General features: G+C 34.7%; 1 protein-coding gene across 2 annotated transcripts; it reads right to left on the bottom strand.

Annotated features, from left to right (window-relative positions):
- Positions 1-780: 780 nt before the first annotated feature.
- On the bottom strand, positions 781-14,962 carry LOC123313957 (proton-coupled amino acid transporter 3-like). 2 transcript variants are annotated; one of them, XM_044899070.1, is made up of 7 exons: positions 14,865-14,961; positions 14,664-14,814; positions 10,078-10,281; positions 7,641-7,919; positions 5,711-5,886; positions 4,736-4,908; positions 781-1,099 (listed from the first exon to the last, which is right to left on the bottom strand). In XM_044899070.1, exons 1-7 carry the CDS (start codon positions 14,918-14,920, stop codon positions 828-830), a joined length of 1,311 nt encoding a protein of 436 aa, XP_044755005.1. In that variant the 5' UTR covers positions 14,921-14,961; the 3' UTR covers positions 781-827. The 2 variants fall into 2 exon arrangements, with proteins under 2 accessions (XP_044755005.1, XP_044755010.1); XM_044899075.1 differs by lacking the exon at positions 10,078-10,281 and having other exon boundaries at positions 14,865-14,962.
- Between the last annotated feature and the right edge of the window lie 7,554 nt (positions 14,963-22,516).

Below are 22,516 nucleotides of genomic sequence, written 5' to 3' on the forward strand. Positions count from 1 at the left end.
ATTAATTGACCTATAGTTCGATATCCATAGCACTTTCTTTTCAGTAATTCACCATTTCACTGGAAAATCACTATGACACACAAATAACTAATCAAACGTTCAATATATGCACCTCACTTTCAGTAATCCACTTTTTAACTGACAAAACGTCTAAATGATAATAAAAACATATCAAAACGACAATATCTATAGCATTTCTCACAATCCTGCATATTTGTTTACGTTTTACAGCGCCCTCGACGGTAGTTAAAACGCTTCTTATGGTGTCATGCTCTGTTCATGATCTCAAAATGATACATGGCAAATAAAGAACAATGTTACAAATATGTTACGTAGATATCATGAAGCGGGAACATGAAATTCACTAAATGTGGATATAATTTGGATACAGCACAGGTACATCCAAAATATCGTATCAGACACGTAATGGTTACAGAAAAATACCATATAACAAAGTACCCCATTAGATCTCCCAAGAAAACATAACATATATGCAAGGTGTGGGAGTTTATGGATTTAGCATTTTTTCATAAATCACCCTGTATCTCCGAACAGAATATCCTTATGGGCCATTTAAAACCCAAATTCTCAATAAGTTTGAGGTCCTCTATCTACAATTAGCCTCAACGGCTAAGTGGGTGACGTCACCAGTCATCCTGTATATTGCATTCGAGTATTTTAAAAGCTGCTGAACCAACTACCCTAATGTATAATATTTCCTACATTTCTAAAGTCCGTCGACAGCTGCAGCCCTTTTACTTATAATAATAAAAGAATTAATTGGAATATTTGCTTATATATTTATTCTCACATAGTAAATTCATAATTTATCCCGTCGTCGAGTTCTTTGCTTCCGGAAAATAAACTTTATCGATTTCTCTGACGATATCCCATATTGCTGCCACCGTCCCTGCTGTGAGACTGAAAATACCGAGGGAAAGGATCAGGAAGTCCTTTATTTTCACTACAACTGATGAGTTTTCCCACATAAGGATGACATGAAATAATGCCGGAAAAATTACACTTAGCGAAGTATTCCCGAGAGCTCCAGCAAGAGCCACGATCTGTCCCAGCATCGGAAGTGTCCATGAGAGGATGACTGAAATGAAGTAATATCAAATTACATTGCATTATATAGGGAGGAAGTACATATAAATAATCAGGTTTCCAACGTATAACTGACAATTTTCTCGATAGTAGTATCTGAATTATATCGTCGTTTTTGAAATATGTGGTTGTATATTTATACAGGTAATTTAGGGATAGGAAATATTCCATGAGAGGAAAAGAGGGGGAAAGTTAAAGGCACAACGCATCAGTTGAACAGAGAAAGAATTCTATAATTCTTTCTTTGTGGAGAAAACATCTCATATTCAGTTAGAAATATTTGTTGTCTTTATTTCGCGCCTGGTTTTGTTCATACATTATACGCATAATATTCCGCCTGATAATTTGTATGCACTTTAGTCTCAAAATGTACCAGTATAAGGCTGTCGCCTGTCGCTATTCAGTTGCAGAAGTGAGTGCCGCATGTGTGTAGTTCGTGAACGAACTAGTTCAATTGAACTATTCTGTGTAAGGAACGAAAGGAACTAGTTCACGAATAGTTCGAAGTATAGTTCACTCGTTCCCTGAATGACAGAAACGATCGATGAGTTCGCAACGTTTTCGTATCCCCCTCACCCTAAAAAGTTCATCGAATCTCACTGTATTTTTTTTATTTTTTATTTTATAACTCAATATATTTCGTTCTTTTGTTCTTTTTTCTTTTATTCTCGAAACAAATCCCAGAACCCAGCAAAAAGCATAAGGCTTGAAATAATGTACACTTCCACTTGTTTTCTCGTGAAACCCGTTAACCCGTATCAGAGTTCAGTTTCAATTCAACGTTAGTCCAGTTCCAGACATGAAAGAACGATTGCATATCACTAATTCATAGCATACCAATAACCGTCAATCGTTCCATGATTCATAATGGAAGTGAACGATTGTGAACTAGTGAACGATTCATGTGAACTATTCACCATCGTGAACGAGAACTAGTGAACTATATCCTCTGAGTGAACTAGAACTCCCACCTCTAATTTATATGGGGCCGCGCAGACATGCAACTGAAAAGTTTTGCGATCAAATAGTTTCAGCCTCGACACAAACTAAACGATTGCGCAACTGTTTTGAGCACAACGCTCGTAGTGTATCTGCGCCCACATGTGATCGAATAGTTGCAAGTTCTCTCTTCCAAAATGAACCATGTTCCATGCGCGAGAAGATTGAATTCGTTCGTTTATTTGCATGATTGAAATACAGTGTTTTTACTAAACGATTGTAAAATGGGAGTTGGCTTTATATTATATTAGCTGGCCTAACTCAGGTGTTTCGAATAAAATATAGAATTTCAAAATTGATGGCCACTGCGATGTTACAATCATTTATAAAGAACTTGTGTTATAATATAGAGTAGGATTAATTCAGTTTTACACTTTACGAAGAAAGTATATATAGGTATTTTCAGGTAATCAATTTACAGGTTTTGAACAAAACTCGGTAAACTTGGAGTCTTTGGTATGTGAAAATAACGTAATATAATAATAATTTTGATTGTTGTCACGTTTTTTATGTCGATCAAAAACATTTTCATTTTCATAGGAATTCTGTTCGTTTTTTCTTATTTTGAGTGATGAATCAACAGAGCGATCGATCGTTAGATAACTCTTATAAATTGTAGGCTAGAAGAACGAGTCAAACTTTGGCAGAATCGACTGTTCTTAGCTAAAATGACCTTCAAAAAATGTCAATAAGTTCATTTCTTCAACTAGAATGCCTCGAAACTTTGTGTCTGTTGGATACCCTGTGAGTGGTCTTGATATTTATGGAAACATTTTAGGCCTAAAATTGATCTTGAAACTATTCATTCTATGCCGTAAATGTTTTCAAGATAATGATCTCTAGTTGAAACCATCATAATTATGAAATTTTTCGTAATTTATCATAATAAATTTTTGACATAAAATTGAATCTTTCCTTTCAAGAATTCGATGATGACGGCCACTGGACCTCCTATATTCAATACAGGCTATTCTCATTCGGTAATAATTGAAAATCTTTTTGGGATATTTTCTTAAATCCGAATACACTTTATGAAATTGACCCTTTATGAAAAGCTGGGAAATGATTGTGTATACCCAATATTTCCTCTTTTGCCGTATTTTCTTCCGCCTTCTCGTTAAGTCCATTTTGCAACTGAATAGTTGCATGTCAGCGTCCACCGGCGGAGACCAAACTATTCGGTTGCGTATGTGAGCGCAATCAAACTGTTGCGCAACTATCGCTAAAATGAAAAGTTGCATGTCTGCGACAGGCCTTAAGGATTTTCTCCGTCAACCACATAATAATTGCTCTGTTTAATGTACAGGAAATCACCCATTAATGAGCCCTTTTAATGGCATGTTTGTTTACATAGAAGCATTCAGCAGGTATCACGAGTAGGGGAAGTACGTACTAAATGACATGGTGTTTTGTTTTTTCATCACTTTTATTTATTTGTCGATTACCGATTTTAATATCAATAATCACAAAAAAGCAACAAATAACTCATCGTAGAGAAAAGAGAAAATCACTGTCAAATAAATTTTTGTGGGCATACGAAATACGTTCGAACTGATTACTGCGGCGCTACTGTGGCAATGGCGTACAACATTTCAGAGTATTGTAAATATGGCTGCCTTCACATGGTACAGTTGTTGGGTCGCTAAAGCACACCAATTTTGAAATAAGGCGACTATGTCATTTTAAACATATATGTCATTTTGTACGTATTTCTCCTTATTATTTTATTTGTAGGTCGCATTGATTTTCTGAGGTGCATTGAGGACACATGAATTTTTGTATAGGTTGCAGAAAAATTATGATTGTTCAAGTGTAACCAATACTACAACTCCAACTTTTACCAGCTTCACGCATTCATTAACAGATATTGTACGAAACGATATTCAAAATGTCACATGTCAAATATTTCCTCTATGAACTTCTCAACTTCTTCAGTCAACAGCGTACATTTCAACCATAGACATAGAGAACGAACTGTGCATTTCCTAATTATCTCTACAGTAAATATATGGCAGAAAAATATGAAAGACAACCGAACTTGCGGCCGGTACTTATCTTTTTCTAGAATTTTGATTAGTCCACACTCAAGTCTATATCCACAGAAAAGAGACAGGTAATGGCCGTTTCCAAGAAGATACAGCAAAGGTGGCCTAATAGGAGATCGAGCACACAAGCACTTTTGCTTGTAAAAGTATGTGCATCACTTCCTGTGAGTTTTCACAGAAAAGTTGCAGGTATTTTAACTTCTTTCTAACTTTACTGATTGTTACGCCACTGATAAAGATACCACTGTCAATTGAGCTTGACATTAGCCCCAAATTACGTCATCACCTTTCCGACGTATTGCTGAATTGCCTCTATTTCTACATAGTAGACACTCACATCCTCTATGTCTATGATATCAACATGATAATATGAACATTATAATAAAAATTTATAATAAGTCAAATTTGATTAGGTATTGATGAAAATTTGTTTGCAATCAAAATTCCCTATTCCAATTTGAAATGAGGTCGACGAAAAGTCTGGTAATCAACTCGTTTATTAATTTAGGGATTGATGTTCGAGAATATCTCAATCATTGATAACTATACTTGATTAAATAACTATTTCATGCTGAAATACTCACACGTAAAAATAATGCAACCTAATCTGAAAAAAAATATGCCGATGTTTGGATGACGAAATGGGCCCCACTTTTCTGACATTACTGGAAACAGGGCTTCAATGACTACATATATGTTCAAAGTGTAGGAGAGCATCACTGCCAAACCAACACAGATAACTACAATTTGAGCTGCTCTGAAAAAAACATTTTTGTCAATTGAAAAAGAATAAGAAATTGTGCCAAAATTTCATAGCTCACTATCATCTTCTATGTATAGGTGTAATGAGTGTATTCGAAAAAACTTTCTAACGAATTTCTTGGAACTTGGATTTATTTTTAATAATTTAAATATTTGCAAATAAAAACGAAACGAAGATCGAAGTTATTCAGACTGTCTCAATGTTAGTTTATCATTTACCTCTATTTTATATTTGGTACTGATAATCATACAATATAGTCCACATTACAGGAATTATCGGGATACTAGTCCCGAACTATTTAGCTTCTTTGAATATTTTTTATAGTACATGTTAATGTTAAGGTTATAGGATATTAGATCATTGTTATTCGTGTGAGTTTATTCAAACATTACTTATTATTAGTTGTGTTTGCTACGTTGGATGTATTTGACACAAATTTTGAAAACTGTAGGTTTGTACTATTATCACTTCATTAAGTATATTCTTCCCAGGAAAAATCTGCCATAATGCTTCATTGTTGCAAATGACCTGGATAAATATTATATTTGAATTCTGACCAGGATAAAGCATTTTTTGAACTTCTATATTAGTTTTCTTCCCCAACGTCACCACATAAAAATGAAAAAATTGTTGTTTGTAGAAGTTGCTTCTGCTTTAGAAATTATACAATATTTGCCAAGAGCAATTCTTCCTGATATTAGATGCTGTGAAAGAAAAACAAAACCGTAACGGTTTGTTGTTCCCATAGAGAACATTTTATGAACATGAGCTACTTGATGAAAAAATTCATACATACATCCCATTCTTGAAGTTGAGCGTGATGCTTCCGCGGCAATCTTTTCCATATTTCATGTATGAAAGAACTCCTATCAGTATTGTCAGAGTCACTTCAATGAAAGCAGCCACATTGAGAACACCGAAAAGAGATCCTACTTTTTCTGGATATTTGCTTTCGATGTAAATAGGTAAAACCTAAAAAATATCATTATCGGAAAAATTTCATCTTCAAAATTTTCTGCAGTAGAAATAGAATTTCTTCCCCGTTTGTTTTCTACATGATACTTCATATTCAGAATGGTATTTCATACCATTACCGTACCAGATACGTCCATTAAGACTTAATGGTCCATTACGATTTAAAACTGTAATTTTTGAGGAGAATAATGGATGGTTAAACAATATTGAATTTTAACTGATTTTCCTGCCACTGGGTGACAGCATAATGAAAAATATAGATTTATAATTGTACATGAATTTATGCAAATTGATTAAAAATTTGTTTTAATCTACAGGGGTTGGGAACGGTATAGCGACGGCACTATAAAATCAATTATTTTTTAAAGTTGAATGTATATCTCGACTACTGTAATGCATTCATTAAAATCCTTAGCAAAACTAACCGGTTATATATGAATTCATAACCTTAATTTTCGACCGAAGATAAAAATAATAACATTATTAGGTTGTTACTAAATAGCTGGTTGCTTTATTTCCGCTACACCATTATTTTGAAATTTAATAACTATACAGGATCTCATTATTACTATTACGTACCATAAAAATCTAAAAAACTCAAAGAACCCAACTCTTGAAAATGCCATCGTAAGGTTGGACGCTAGATAATGAATATTTGAACGTTTTGTAAACTAAAAGTATTCTTCATATTTTCTTGAAAAATGCGCCGTTTTCGAGTAATTTGATGTTCAAAAATTAAAAAGTTTAATCTATGAAATTTAAGAAGCTAGGTACTTTCGCTTATTTGGCTGAATACAACTATGTTTAAAAGATTCATAGATATGTAATGTCGCAGATTTAGCTAGTTATTCTGAAGATAATTTTGTTTTTCAATGCTGAAAATACAGAGAGTTATACTATTTCGGAATCTCAATGAAACGGGCATGTTTTTTCTTGCATTGGCTCTTAGGTAACCATATTATTTTTAACACCGCGCTAGGTTGTAATTATGAAAAAAAAAATAAGCAAAACGGAAAAGTTGAGTTAGATATTTTTTTCATGAATAACTATTCATGCGCGTCAAAAATAATAATCTACATTCGATAGCGCGTCTATCCAGAAATAATATAAAAAAAATATTTTGAAAAAATTCCTTCATTTGGAGTTTTGCCTGCAAAACGAGTGGCGAAGGGTGTGATTTTCATGAATTCTCGAAAATCTCCAATATCTCGAAAACCAAAGGACTTTTACTAAACATAAAATATATTTTTCTGAACCGCCGTAAGGTCCTCTACCCGCAGGTACCATATTATCCATTCATTACGCCACACCCTGTATATGGGGGGTATATAGTCACTGTATAGGCGCGAGGCAAGCTTCCTGTCTGTGCCTTGGACATAGATACAAGGAATGGAAAATAAACATTTGTTGTTGTCCAAAGACTGGAGTGAGATAGTTGCTTAGTGTGGCCAATCGAAATTGAGATAGTTGAATCTGACATCATTGTCACGTCAATTTTCCGTACAAAAAGGTAGGAGCTATATAAATTTATTTATTTTACGCCACTGTCTTAGTGTTGTGCTACACAGAGAAGCATCGAATGTTTGTACCACAACAAATAGCACGTCAATGTCCATTTCATGTATTTATGTTCTAAGGTCTGTGAGGACGTAGCCATAATCTTCAACCACCTCAAGCCTCCAATAGTTAGGTTGAAAATGATCCTGATTAGTTGAGTAACTGACTAACTGATCAGTGAAAAACTTACTTACAACTTGTATGGCTGTGAAAGATAAAATTCCTATGCTTATGAATATAGGAAGTTGGGCCATATCTCCAAACCACTCGAAAGTGAATTCCTCTGGAAGATCCACTGACAATAAGTATATGGTGATAGCGATGCCCAGAAATGTTAGAATGTTCGCAAAAAGCGATAAATATCCAACCAGTTTCAAGTTTCCCAATGTACTGGAAGAAATTACTATCGGTGGGAAGGCAATAAGGACCCACATTTGAATGCTCAGATCTGTGTAACCCCAATGTTCGGCTACCTGAAAAAATGTAATAATTAGTATCCGAAATGATAGATCAGGCCTTTATCTAGAGTTGGAGATCAAAATATAATGGAAATTACAATAAGACCGTATGAACCTTGTGTGATTTTACTGATGTAAGGTGATGAGATTTTTTTTTCAACTCGTATGCCTTCATAGTCCGGTAGAAAGCCTGTGTCATCGTTCATAAATGTTTGTTGTAGGATGAAGCGCGAAATAATGATATGAAAGCTTCTGGGAAAATGGTGAAAAAATTATATTATGACTGAAGATTGATAACAATGAATAATATAAATAATAAAATATTCGATTTATGTATACGTGTAATTTTCTAAATTTATTCATTAGGAACTTCTCTAGCCAAAGCTCTATTTATAATCCAAATTTCAGATGTGCTCTTATGGATTTATTTAATTGATTTGATTTTGACAATACACCCTTTAGAAACTGGATTTGTAGTCCCTTTCATAATTATAAAATTGGTAAAAACTGACTTGGGACAGGATCACGAATGTTTGAATTATTTCTCTAGTATTTTCAAAAATACAAATCTAATAGTAATTAATATAGTTAATAGTTGGGGAGCCCAAGATAAAAATTCAGGATTTACTCGAGCGTGTCAGATTAATATAAGAGGAGATATCCGGGTAGAGATACTCTCTAGAGTAGGTACCTCTACCAAAAATTAGACCTATATATAGGGGGAATTATCTAGGACAGTGTGTCAGAATAGTAAAAAAAAAAAAACGATCATTGTATATATACACTCCAGCGTGTCAGATTGAGATATATATTTATGTGGTTAATTACATGTTGAAAAGTATACATTCTCTTAATCTGACAATTTAAGCGTGACGAAAATTTGTGGGTGGGTGCCAAACTTGCCAAAAAAGTCACGTGTACATTCTCGAGCGCGGTTGCAAGAATAATATAATCTGACAGTTTCAGCAAGCCGAAAAAATAAAAATTGACCATAATGGTCACAAAAATCAGTTTTTTTGAATTAATTCCTCTTCTGGGCTTCAAATTGTTTTCGTATTTATCATAAAAGTTGTAGAGCATAACATTTTCCACAAATTTTGTCAGAAGCAATTTTTTCTACTTTCCAACATTTTTGAGAAACTAATATGGCGATGAATGTACATCAGACTGGATGTCTACATTGACCTTGGCTTTTCGCATGTGTGACTAAGCTCCTCGCCTTATCGCTTTCTAACTCGAAAAGAGTTGAGAGTACGTAAAATTGGTTCAGAAAAAAGTTGTATAAAATTTTAATATCTACAACTGTCATAATGAATGCAGAAACGATTAGAGGTACAGAAAGGGAGATATTTTTTGAAAATTTCTTTTTTATCATCTTCAAACTGTGTGATTAAGATAACTCCCCCTGATTAGTATCAGATTAATGGGTTAACACGTCTGCGACACCGACATTAACCATCTGTATGAAAATCTGTCACGCTCGAGCATGTACAAGTTACGATTTTTTTTCTACATATTCAAAGGACCACTGTGACCTTGCGTCACTTTCGAATTGTCAGTCCTTTGAAAAGTAGCTTCCTGTGGGCCCAATTAATATATCCACTAAAAATCTGCCACGCTCAGCTAGCCCTTCCTCGCAAACTGTCAGAATAACATGAATTTATCGTCAGAGACACGTAGGGCATATACAGTATCTCAATTTGACACCCTCGAGTATGTACACCTGACGATTTTTCTGAAAATCTTTGAAAACCTGCAGACGTTTTTCCCACACTGTTGAAAGCGCATACGTCATAGAACCTTTTTTTCTTTCTACCATCTGATTTTCAAAATCCACTAGGTCTCCACGACGCTCGAGTAAATCCCGATTCAGCATCGTCGGCTCCCAAATTATAAATATTGTTTCGATGATTCAGGCAAAATTTGTCGAAGAGTTTCTGACATTGAATTTTCTCTTCTATTGTGTGATATCCACCAAATTTATCACAAGTCTGTACAACCATCTACGTAGTTCCAATTCTTAAGGATCGGTATTTTTATTAATATTAGAAAACATTAAAGTGCCTTATAATTCTCAAAAATTTCGCGGATTTTGCCCAAAATAAAACGGGAAAAATGATAACGTCCTGGTTCCAAGGAACAAGGCCGTAAAAATACTGAATGAAATTCTCACCCTCATCATACTATCAGCAAAGAATACGGTATAAATACAGAGTACTCCAGTTTGAGTAATGATCAGCATGACATTACTGAAAATTTTCATACATTTCTGCATCTTCCTCATTTTCTCCGGTCCGAATTCAAACACACCTTCACCAGTCTCGGCCAAATCTGGTTTCCTTCCCAAGTGTTTTTCTACTTCTTTTCCACATTGCAACTGGAATTGAATACAGCTATTTAGCCGAAAGGTTAGGTTCCATTTGAAAAGTGGATGGTTGTTATATAATTTCTGAATGTTGCGCTCAAACATTCAACTATCCTCAACGTAGAAGAACATCATGAATAATACAAAATTGAAAAGAAAATATAATTCCTTCACAGTGAGGCGCTAATGAAACAAATACAAGGTGATTGATAGTACAGATGTAGCAATAGAAGGCGATTCCTTATGGAAAACATAAATATTTCGGAAGGAAACATGTGTCAAATATAGGTTCCACTTTAGTGATGTTACAGTAGGTATATATTATTGTGTAAGAAGCAGAAAATGAGTTTTAACAGTCTGCAGTTATTAGCTGCATGAGCGAGCGAAGTGGAGCTATTTAAAGTGAAGGTATTTAAAGACTACTAAAGCCTTTTCCTTAATGTATGTTTTCCCTAGCAGAAAAAAAAACAATATAACAGAATGCATTTTTAATATTCTAGTTTTGTTCTCTCGATTCCTGAGTTGGATATACAGGGTGAGTCTTTGTCTCATACAAATATTTTAACAGTAGATACTTTAGATCAAAAGAAAAAATTTTTTTACTATTTTTCCGAATCGTCTGGGTTTAAAAGATGCAGGTTGTGGAAAAACTTTCAAGAAATGTTATTTTTAGTTATATCTCACTAACGGTTTTAACGGAAGAAATGAATATCGAAATATAGTTTTTTATTTATTTCATGAATCTTTTTCGAACACAAGATATCACCAACGTATTCCAGTTCTTTCATTATCACCATAACGAATCATAAAAATACCAAAAATTCAAAGACCTAAACCCTTGAAACTAAGTTGAACCCTATTTCATAAAAATTTGAACGTTTTGTAAAATAAAAGTATTCTTCATATTTTTTCTTATAATGCGCTGTTTTCGAGTAATTTGATGTTTAAAAATGAAAAATATCTGTGAAACTCGAAAAATTGGGTACTTTGACCGAATGCAACTCTTTCTAAAAGATCCACAGATATGTAGTGTCACCGATTTAGCTAGTTAAACTGAAGGTAATTTTGTTTTTCTAGGGGTGGCACAGCTCATTATGAAAACTTAAAATAGCTATATTTTTTTATTAGGTCCGAATCTAAAAAAATGGTATGGGAAAAAAGAGTTTCTTTCGACCTCTAGAATCTACTGCTTGAATATTTGTATGAGTCAAAGACTCACCCCGTACATTAACACTGACGTTTAATGAAACATTTGCAATGTTGAATTATGCAAACGAGGGTATGTCTGAATCTTGGAACATTAATACAAGGAATGGAAAATAAACATTTGTTGTTGGCCAAAGACTTGAGTGAAATAGTTGCTTAGTATCGTTAATCGCAATTGGATTAGCAGGGGTTTTTCCCTCACGCAAGTATTATAGAGTAAATTAAATTCTATCATTTTTCTATGGACAGAACGTCAACGATGAGAAACCCATAGTAACGACATGCAGAATTACGTCTGTCATTATATATGAATTAATCAAATGAGATATGATCTGTTTCGTGAAATGGATACATTTATATATTTCAAGCGCTTGTAGAAAAAATATTGTTCCTAACTCTTGCGGAAAGTGTCTTGCCCGCACTCAACTGCTTACCCGAACCATTGAGTATTAATACTCAGAAAATGAGTTTAATACTCAATGCTCGAACTCTGCTTCGCATCGTTCGGGCAACGGCAGTTTCGTGCGGGCAAGTATTACTTTCCGCACTTGGTAGGAAAATAACTATTCCCTCTGATTTTATTTTATTGAATTTCTGTTTTTATCGTCTGTTTAGAGTTTGAAAACCTTTTATAATGTATTCCCTCTGATCAACTAGTAATCTTAAGGTTTGTATATTGTCTGCCGCCTTGTGAATGTTTTGTGTGAATTGTCTCACTAAGGCTTAGTACACATGAGGGCGATAGACGTTGAGCGCGCGTTTGCAGCGCGCTTCGAGTTACTAGACTAGGCATTGGAGCGTACACACGTACGCGCGCTCAACGCGGCGTCTAACGCTCTCATGTGTACAGGGTGGGCAAATTTCGATGTTTTAGCACTACAGTTTTTAAACCAGAGGAGATACACAAAATCTGATACCCCATTCTCGTTCTCTTTTTCTGAGAAACTAACAATTGTAGTAGTCATTTTTGGCCACTTTCTTTCGTTTTTGAGTTATAAGCAAAAATTGGAAAAATGGCGATATTGAAATAAATTTATATCTCCGCTAATACTGATGCTAGAGCTCTGAAATTGAAACATTTTACAGGCATTTTTTTACGTAGAATCCAGTGGCGTGCTCGCCTTTTTTGCAGGATTTTTAGTTACGAAGCTATTACCCATAGTTATGTTTTTTTAAATGGGAACACTAGTTTTCTATGCAATTTTTTGAAAGCTTAAGTTTTTCTGATTTCAAAAATATATAACATCATATGGTTTGTATCAATATAAATGATAGAAAATGGTCAAAAACCATTTTTCTCAATATTTCTATGGTTTCAACTTTTGATGAGCACAGAAACATATAGCATCGTATGATTACCACTGTCTCCTTCTATAAGCCTTTTCATTATTATGAAAATTTATTAAATATATCTTGATTCAAATTTTGTGAAAATTGGTAAAAAGCATAGAAAGAATGACATTGCCTGAAGAAGACTGCTTTTGTTATAGGAAACTCTATTTTTCTGTACTTGTCAAAAGTTGAAACCATAGAAATATTGAGAAAAAAGGTTTTTGACCATTTTAAATTATTTATATTGATACAAACCATATGATGTTATATATTTTTGAAATCAGTAAAAATTAAGCTTTCAAAAAATTGCACATAAAACTAGTGTTCCCATTTAAAAAAACATAACTATGGGTAATAGCATCGTAATTAAGAATCCTGCAAAAAAGGCGAGCACGCCACTGGATTCTACGGAACAAAGTGCCTGTATAATGTTTTAATTTCAGAGCTCTATCATCAGTATTAGCGGAGATATAAATTTATTTCGATATCGCCATTTTTCCAATTTTTGCTTATAACTCGAAAACAAAAGAAAGTGGCCAAAAATCACTTCTACTATTGTAAGTTTCTCAGAAAAAGAGAACGAGAATGGGGTATCAGATTTTGTCTATCTCCTCTGGTTTAAAAGCTGTAGTACTAAAACATCGAAATTTGCCCACCCTGTACATAGCCTTAATGCTTTATTGAGGTTTTTTTTTGAGCCTTGAACGCCTTGAAGAAGAAACATATCCTCCAAAACGTGGGCCTCTGGTTAAAATTTGCGAGCAAAAGAAGCTGTAGAAGCTATAAAGATTGTTTTACTCAAATATGTCAATATTATTGTAGCCGGAGTAAATATCATACTATAGTATATAAGTATATAAGCATTCCTATATAATATATAGCGACTACCAAGATGTTACAGAAATGTTTAAAAATTGCTTTCTTTTTTTCTCTCTTGGTTGCAATCAAGAGCTGCTCAGGAGGGGAGGTTATAGTATTTCGAAAAAATATCAGGTATGCAGGGCTACTGAAAAATTAGTTTTATTGGAGTAGGATGTATCCCAAAAAGACATAAGGTCCTTTCGTCTGTTTCTTTGTGTAGTGTAAAATACACTGATAATTTTGATTTAATCCATGGTTAAGCTATTTGGCGATCTTTACGCACATTTCTCATAAGATTTGTTACTTTTTCATACTCTTGTGAAGTGATGAACTTTTCGCAAATTTTAAATTTAATCGTATCATTTTGAAGTAGATTACTGTGACGTTCGTGACATCAACATCAAATTTTGCATTCCACGCCACAGAACACTAATATCTCACCTCTTTTTGACTAGATGTAGAAAAACTACACCTCCTCTACACTGGTGTAAATCCAATCAGCAAAGGAATATGTACTGAAATCAAGTGTAAATTACACCGAGTGTAGAAAAGTGCTACACTTTCTAAACAAACGGAAGGACCTATTATTTGTTGTGTGGTTGCAAAAACTCATGCAAATGTATAGAATAAGGATTTAACGAGTTATTACCTTCTATTCATCGCATACTCTCAGAGTTGCCAATAATGCTTTTTGAGCTGTTGTAGTAAAACGGCTCATTTCCTGATCACAAACCCATAGATTGGTTGTTAGTCTGAGAAATGATATAGAGAAGAGTTAGATGTCCAGGAAATACACAACGACTGCTGCAGAAGCAGGACAATTAGTACAGACCAACAGAAAGCTCGCCCCGTAGAATTGGTACTTGTAATGGCAAATGAAAATACGAACTATGGAAACTCCTAGGAAATCCACATTTACCTTGGAAATAGAAGAATTTACCGAAGCTTCAGTTGCATCAATGCCCAGAATTTTTTAACTCAATTGCTCTACTCACCAGCATATGTTGACAGTGCAGTGCCACAATTCCCAAAAATACCAAAATCGGCGGACCTAATGCCATTCCCGCATTCTTGAAAGCGAATCCCAATGTGAAAATTCCTGATCCTATGCAGCATTTCAGGTGGTTCATCACGCCTAACGTATAACTGAAAAGCAGCATATAAAAGAAAGAGAGAGTTTCATTCGAAGAACTTACCCGCTGGGTGGTTTTTTCTTCAGGCCGGTTCTGGAAAAATATGCGATTGTTAACATCACTTTTTATTGTTTACCACACAACATATCGAAAGGTGAAAAACTACCAAACCATCATTACCTTTCGTCGATCTCTTTTCCAGGATCTTCAGCCATTTTCAGTTATTGGTACTTCATGAAAACATTATTACAGTATACAAATTTTTAGTCATTTCCCGAAATATTTCTACACAAAAATAACGGAATTCGAACCGCCTGCAATTGTCAAATCCATTTCCGTCAAAATATGAAATGAAATTTCATAGATGATACTAACGAGAAGAATTTTGATGAGATCTGTTGAATTATCATCTATACCTTGCTAACAACGGCCTTCCGTCAATACTATATATGTACAGGGTGGGCAAAATTCGTTGTCTACTGAGGGGATCTCGAGAACTATAGCAGCTAGAAGAAAACGGACGACACATTCTCGAGCTCTTTTTTTTTGACTAATCCAAAACTGAAAACAGATCCAGCCTAAAGTTCATAGATTTTGAGTTATGAACGAAAATTGAGAAATTGTCATTTTCAATGAAGCTTAATAACTCGTTTATTTGAACTCGTATTCGAAATCCGTTGTTACATTCTACAGGCACTTTTTTATGAGGAATTCGAATATGATATTGCCAAATTTTTTGATCCAGTCATTTTCGAGATACGACAGGGATTTCCGATTTTTCAAATGTAAACTATAGTTGAAAGTTCTCTCATTCTACTGCAATTTTTTTGCTGATTTCAAAAATGTATCATATGTTGCTATTCACATTAATATAACATAAAAAAAAATTCAATACTTTTTCCTGCTTTTCGATTCACTGTTGAATTTTTAGTAAGCTGGCGTAACCATAGCAACCGTTGAAAATGCATTATATTTTGTGAACTTGATCCTCTATGATTGAAATCACGGATTGCTGAATAAATAATTCGATGATTAATTTGCCATCGTTTGTTCTCGCGATGTTTGGCATGCTTATCTTACGATGGTCCTCAATTCGAATACTACCGTGGACAGACGTACCTATTTTTCATCATCTTACTTTTGTGAAAATTATAGATAGCTTTCGTATTTTATTTATATTACTGGCTCTTTAAGTTTCTTTCATGAATTGAAAAACGATAATTGAATAAATTTTCTTCTTTAATAATCAGACGAAAGTCTTTTACTCTCTTTTAAAGGATATCGATCTCGATATATGAAAGAAATAATTATTCGACAGTCTGTGATTCCTATCATACAAGGTCGAGTTCACATAGGATTATGTGGAGTTCACAAACCATAATGCATTTTCAACGGTCGCTATGGTTACGCTAGCCTACTAAAAATTCAACAGTGAATCGAAAAGCAGGAAAAACTATTGAATTTTTTTTCTTATGTTATATTCATGTGAATAGCGACATATGATACATTTTTGAAATCAGCAAAAAAATTGCAGCAGAATGAAAAGACTTTCAACTATAGTTTACATTTGAAAAATCAGAAATCCCTGACGTATCTCGAAAATGACTGGATCAAAAAATTTGACAATTTTTTTTTCATTGAAAATGACAATTCCTCAATTTTCGTTCATAACTCAAAATCTATGAACGTTAGGCTGGATCTGTTTTCAGTTTTGGATTAGTCAAGAAAAAAGAGCTGGAGGATGTGTCGTCCGTTTTCTTCTAGCTGCTATAGTTCTCGAGATAGCTTCAGTAGACAACGAATTTTGCCCACCCTGTACATATAAAGTTCTAATTTTTGGTACAGAGGTACTCTACATTCTTCAAGGTTTCTTCATTAGAAACGCTCGAGTATATCCCGAATTTCCCTCTTGAGCTCCCCAATTGTAGTGAGAGGAGTTGCTCTTTTAGAATATACAGGGTGAAATAAGCAGGGGATACAGCCTTTGGAAGGCGATGACGAGTTGACCGTTTTTAATTTTTTTACGGGTTCTGAAAAACACTGAGTCATAAAACTATGAATAATATGAAGCACTAAGTAGATGTTATTCACACAATTATTTCAGATCTCATAACTTTATTATTAGGGGTTGAAAATAACAACCCCTTATTACTGTTCAGTATTTTCGCCATAGCTGTCTCGATGAGTGCTGATATGAGAATGCCTGCAAAAGGTGTTGGAACAAGATTCAGATTTGATGGAGGCCTGTTTAACCTGAAGCGCCTCAGAGCAAAAACCCGTACAAAGATCACGGAACTTCAATATGCAGATGCAGACGACGAGCACTTATCGCTAGCAACCCAGGTGATCTACAGATAATGTTGGACGCCTATAAACATATATACGAAGCTTTAGGCCTTAGACTCAATATTGACGAAACCAAAATCCTGGTAAGTCCGCCAGAAAATCTTCACACATATATCAGCATGGAGGATGAAACTCTAGAACAAGTTGAGCAGTTCAAATACTTGGGAAGCTTCATAAATATTAGGTTTAACCTGGACACGGAAATACACAACGATATCAGTTCAGCATAACGGGCATTCTGGAAGCTAAAGGACACAGTGTTTCAAAATCACGAACTCAATCTGAAGACCAAGACAGCTGTTTACAAAGCAGTGGTCCTCCCAATGCTTGTTTACGAAAGCGAAAGCTGGACTCCCTACAGGCGACACATTAAACAGCTTGAACAAACGCAACACCGTCATCTAAGACAAATAATGCACATCAGATGGTTCCACAAAGTTTCAAATGTCTTGCAGAGCGCGAGTTGTATAAAAATTGAGACTCAAGTGACGAGGGCCCGACTCAGATGGAGCGGCTACATTCTGAAGCTGCAAGACACAAGACTCCCCAAAATAGCTCAATACGGCGAATTCACAGAAGGAGCTCGGAAACCAGGAAGCCAGTATAAGCGGTGTAAGAATACACTACATCAATCCCTGAAATCAGTTAATGCCAATCATAACTGGGAACAACTAGCGTTAGACAGATCACAGTAGAGGTCTTTGGTCCACAGCTTTAATGGAGACTCGAGAAGAACTCAGCGGCGGTCAGATCTGGTTGGTGACTATCCATGCCCAGAGTGTGGAAGGATCTGTAGGTCATGGTTGGGTCTCTTCAGTCAAGGAAGGGCAAACAGTCGCCCTAAGAAATTGTAAGTTTGATCGCACCGATAGTCTTGTTTTTTAGTCTTTTTGTATATTTATTCTCGGAAACAGGATTCAGCAATGAATGAATGATATTGAAGCATTATTTCGAAACAAAAATAATACCCATCTGGAAACTCAAATATATCACCATTCTATTAGGTACACTGAAAGCAGGACTAAGTACATTCAGTTAACAAGGAATAACACAATTAAACACACCAGAAGCAACTTAGAAGCCAAGTGAACAAAATACTTCCAACCGACATAAACAGTAAACACATTCGTAGTTGTTGAACCAATGAAACCCATTGATATATTTCAATTTTATTCGCAAAATTGCCAACATCACAAATGGCACCTGAAGCACCATCAAACCCAGCGCTACACGGCGCCAATTTTGAAAAAATTGTGTCATCGATTATGCTCGCTTATGTCGTTTTGTTCGCATTTCCCCTACTAGTTATCATTTCAGTGGAAAAATTCGAACCATTAATCGAACAATGGTTGAAGAATTGAAATCAGGGTTATGAAATGAAAACTGATTATTGCTTTCCACTAATAAAAGATGAGTAACGTAGGTACTAGTCAACGGTTTTTACGATGTTCTCTACATTCCAATATTCCGCGAAAGTTAGATATGGAGATTTATTGATCCATTAAAGATGGTAGACCTGGTACCTTGTTTTTCAACTGGTGTGAAATGATGAAACATGTACCTAGGAACATAATATGAATTATATCATTTTTCCATAGCATTTTCTAATCAAGATATACCTAAAACAAAGATCGATTGGTCCAACATTTCCTTTTCGAAAAAAATCAAGATGCAGAAAAGATAAATGATCTGCAATCGTGTCTCCGAGTGTTTCTGAACACTCAAAGAAAACCGTGTTATGTTGAATGGAGCCAGTGCATCTCATTCTAAATGTTATGTTGTGAATGCCAATTATTGATAGCTGCCATACTTCGCAAATTCAGAAGATTCACGACCTGAATAGAGGTCGATCAGATCTATCATTCCACAGGTTTTACTATTACGAATCGCATGCGCTGTTCTTTTTCCCATAATCAATTGATAAAAAAATATGGGCAGCCCTAATAGTTGGGGAGCCGAAGAGGGAAATTCGGGATTTACAGATTAATCTTGGACCCTGTAGGGTACCTCTACAAAAAATTAGACCTGTATTGTCTAGGACAGCCTGTCAAAATAGTAAAAAAAAACGATCATTGTACATACTCAAGCGTGTCAAATTAAGATATATGTGTTTAATTACATGTTGAAAAGTATATATTCTCTTAATCTGACAATTTAAGCGTGTCGAAAATGTGTGGGAGGGCGCCAAAGTTGAAAAAAAAAACGTCACGTGTACATTCTCGAGCGCGGTGGCGTTTTTTCTTATTTTGAAGCTAATGATTCAAGAATAACCGAAAAAATATAATCTGACAGTTTTAGCAAGCCGATACAATAAAAATTGGCCATAAAAGTAACAAAAATCAGTTATTTTGAATTCTCTCCTCCCCTGGGCTTCAAATCTAATAAAAGTTGTAGAGCATGACATTTTCTACAAATTTTATCCTAAGCAATTTTTTTACGTTCAAAGGTTTTTGAGATATATGGCGATTAATGCGAGGTGTTTAGCGATACATGCTGAAGCGAAAAGTCACTCGTCAACACTAAACTTTTCGTGACTAATTTCGAAATTGTCATCATAAAAATAACTTGTCATTTTGACAATTGGATGAATGTAGATTAAACTGAGATTCTACATTGACATTGCCCTTATCGCCCTACAACTCGAGAACGGTTGAGAGTATGTAAAATTGCTTGAGACAAAAGATGTGTAGAATTTTATTATCTACAACTTTTATAATGAATACATAAACCATTAGAGATACAGGCAGGGGAATATTCGAATAAAAAAGTATTTTTATCATCTTCAAAGTGTCAGATTAAGAGAACCCCCCCCCCCCCCCCCCCTGATTAGTGTCAGATTAATGGGTCAACACGTCTACAACACCGAAATTAACCATCTGTATGAAAATCTGACACGCTCGAGTATGTATAAGTAACGATTTTTTTTACATTTTCAAAGGACCGCTGTGACTTTGCGTGACGTCCAAATTATCAGTCCCTTGAAAGGTAGCTTCCTTTGGGTCCAATTAACATATCCTCCAAAAATCTGACACGCTGGAAATTTTTTTTTACTATTTTCAACTATTCCGTACGGCCAGTCCCACCGCACAAACTGTCAGATATGCATGAATTCATTAACAGAGACACGTAGGGCATATATAGTATCTTAATCTGACACGCTCGAGTATGTACACCTGATGATTTTTTTTACATCTTCGAGACCCTGCAGACGCTTTCCCCACTGCTGAAAGTGCAAACATCATAGAACCTTGTTTTCTTTCCACCATCTAATCTTCAAAATCCACTAGGTCTCCACGACGCTCAAGTAAATCCCGATTTAGCATCGTCGGCTCCCCAACTACTTTCTTACAGTAAATTTTTAACTGTGATGAAGAAAAATATTTTTTTCATATTTCTTCAGCAAGTTGGAAATGGTAACACCATTCAACTTTTAAAATATTCAAGATATTGCTTGAGTTGATTTGCTCAATTCTCGCAAGAATTATTCATTTCTGTGTATATCTCTAAAATAGGTAGTTATTTTGAAGAAGAATATCCGAAAGCTTTGTGTGTACCTCCTCCCTTTTTTTAATTTCCAATTCACTCTTGGCTATCAAACTAATCTCCAAATAGCAGCACGTGTCCAATCAAGGCTAATTACTTCTATTTTCATTTTATATTAATAGAACACAAATTTCATTTCAATAGTATCCTGAGGGATTTAGGCATCAACAGAAAATTTTGCACGAAAAACTGGAATAAACTTACTTCGTATCCGAAGTTTCAAGCAAATCTGAGGGCATTTCACTAGGGTATTTCATGAAAAGGCAGCACGAAAAAATTGGCACTCGACACTAAAGATGAGTTAGAGTAAACAGCTTTCGACACCGAATAACAACTTGAACGAATGATTGATGTCTAAATTCGCTATCGTAGACTGCATATAAGAGTGGATTATAATTATTCAATGTTTGAATACTTCGATAGATTTCAGCGAGTGAATTTTCACTACACCAAGATTGGAAAACGTTATTAAATCCAACATACGTAGATAATGAATTTAATTGTTCACCTCGTGTGGATTATTATCAACGAGGAGTGTACCCCATTCAATAAGGAATGAGGCTTTCATTATCATTTCAAACATCTTCCGACCTTCCAATATGAATATAGAAATGAAAATGATGGAATTATCAAAGAAAACCATTGCTGAATCACAAAGCATAGGTTCAAAATACTCTTCCAGCCAATGCAAATGTACATGAATGCAACATATTTTCAAAATGGGGAGTGCCTGGTGTCCTAAGTTGGTTCTCTTCTTGAACTCCAGGGTATATAGTGTAGTTTGAACTAGCATAACATTACAGTCTTGCCCTGGAAATTGAAAACTTCATATATTTAGAGATTCATGAGGTACTCCTGTATACCAAATTCTATAAATTTGTGATGTTTTATTTGGGTAATATTTTGAAAATATTACCCAAAACTGGAAATCGCCCTGTATCACTCAAACTAACGGTGTACAACCCATCATGTGCGGTATTTTTAGAACCGCCTGAGTGTCACCTATCACTATATGAAGTATGTACAGTTTATCAGGATTCACCCGGTATAAACATATCAATAGAATTATCCTCTAGCTTATTTTTTTCGATATGAGGGCGAATCAACTTTTAAATATCCACATGATGAAATTGTGGATTTTTATTTTTTTTTCTTATTGTCCACATTTAAATACTTTATTCAAACGATAATTTTCTACTGTTTACGATTCTGTATAGAGGAGGGCTGTTACTTCAAGAAATTAGTGAATTTTACTAAAAAACAACTCAAATCTGTCCTATTCCCTGAACCACTATTCAAAAGTATTTTTAAACCGACTATAATACCTACATTTATTATTGTTGAATCCGTTATATTACTTACATTCCACAAACTAATATCAATTAATATCACAAAAATGCCGAAATTTTTTGAAAAAGGGAAAAGTGCTATTTAGAATACAGGTCCGCTGATTCCAATAGTAGGTAGCCCTGATATTCTAATACCTACAATATATCAGACTGTAGCGAACATATTCAATGTAAGTGAATTTATATAATGTTTCATCTGAATCTAAACGACTTATAGTTTCTTTGGGACGTACTTTCAAAAATTGGTTTAGAAGGAAAAATCTTAGATTTGATTAAAATATTGTATAGACGTGCGAAGTCAAAACTTTTGATCAATGGGTACCTAACAAATTTTTTTGAAGTGAAAAAGTCGATAAGACAAGGTTGTCCCTTATCATTATCAATGATCTTATTTTGCTGGGTAGTGGAACCATTATTGGAGATGATAGGCGTACAGATAAGTGGTATAAAAATGAAGACTGAAACAATTAAAGTATG

The sequence above is a fragment of the Coccinella septempunctata genome, chromosome 1 (genome assembly GCF_907165205.1).
Source record: "Coccinella septempunctata chromosome 1, icCocSept1.1, whole genome shotgun sequence".
NCBI classification, from domain to species: Eukaryota; Metazoa; Arthropoda; class Insecta; order Coleoptera; family Coccinellidae; genus Coccinella; species Coccinella septempunctata.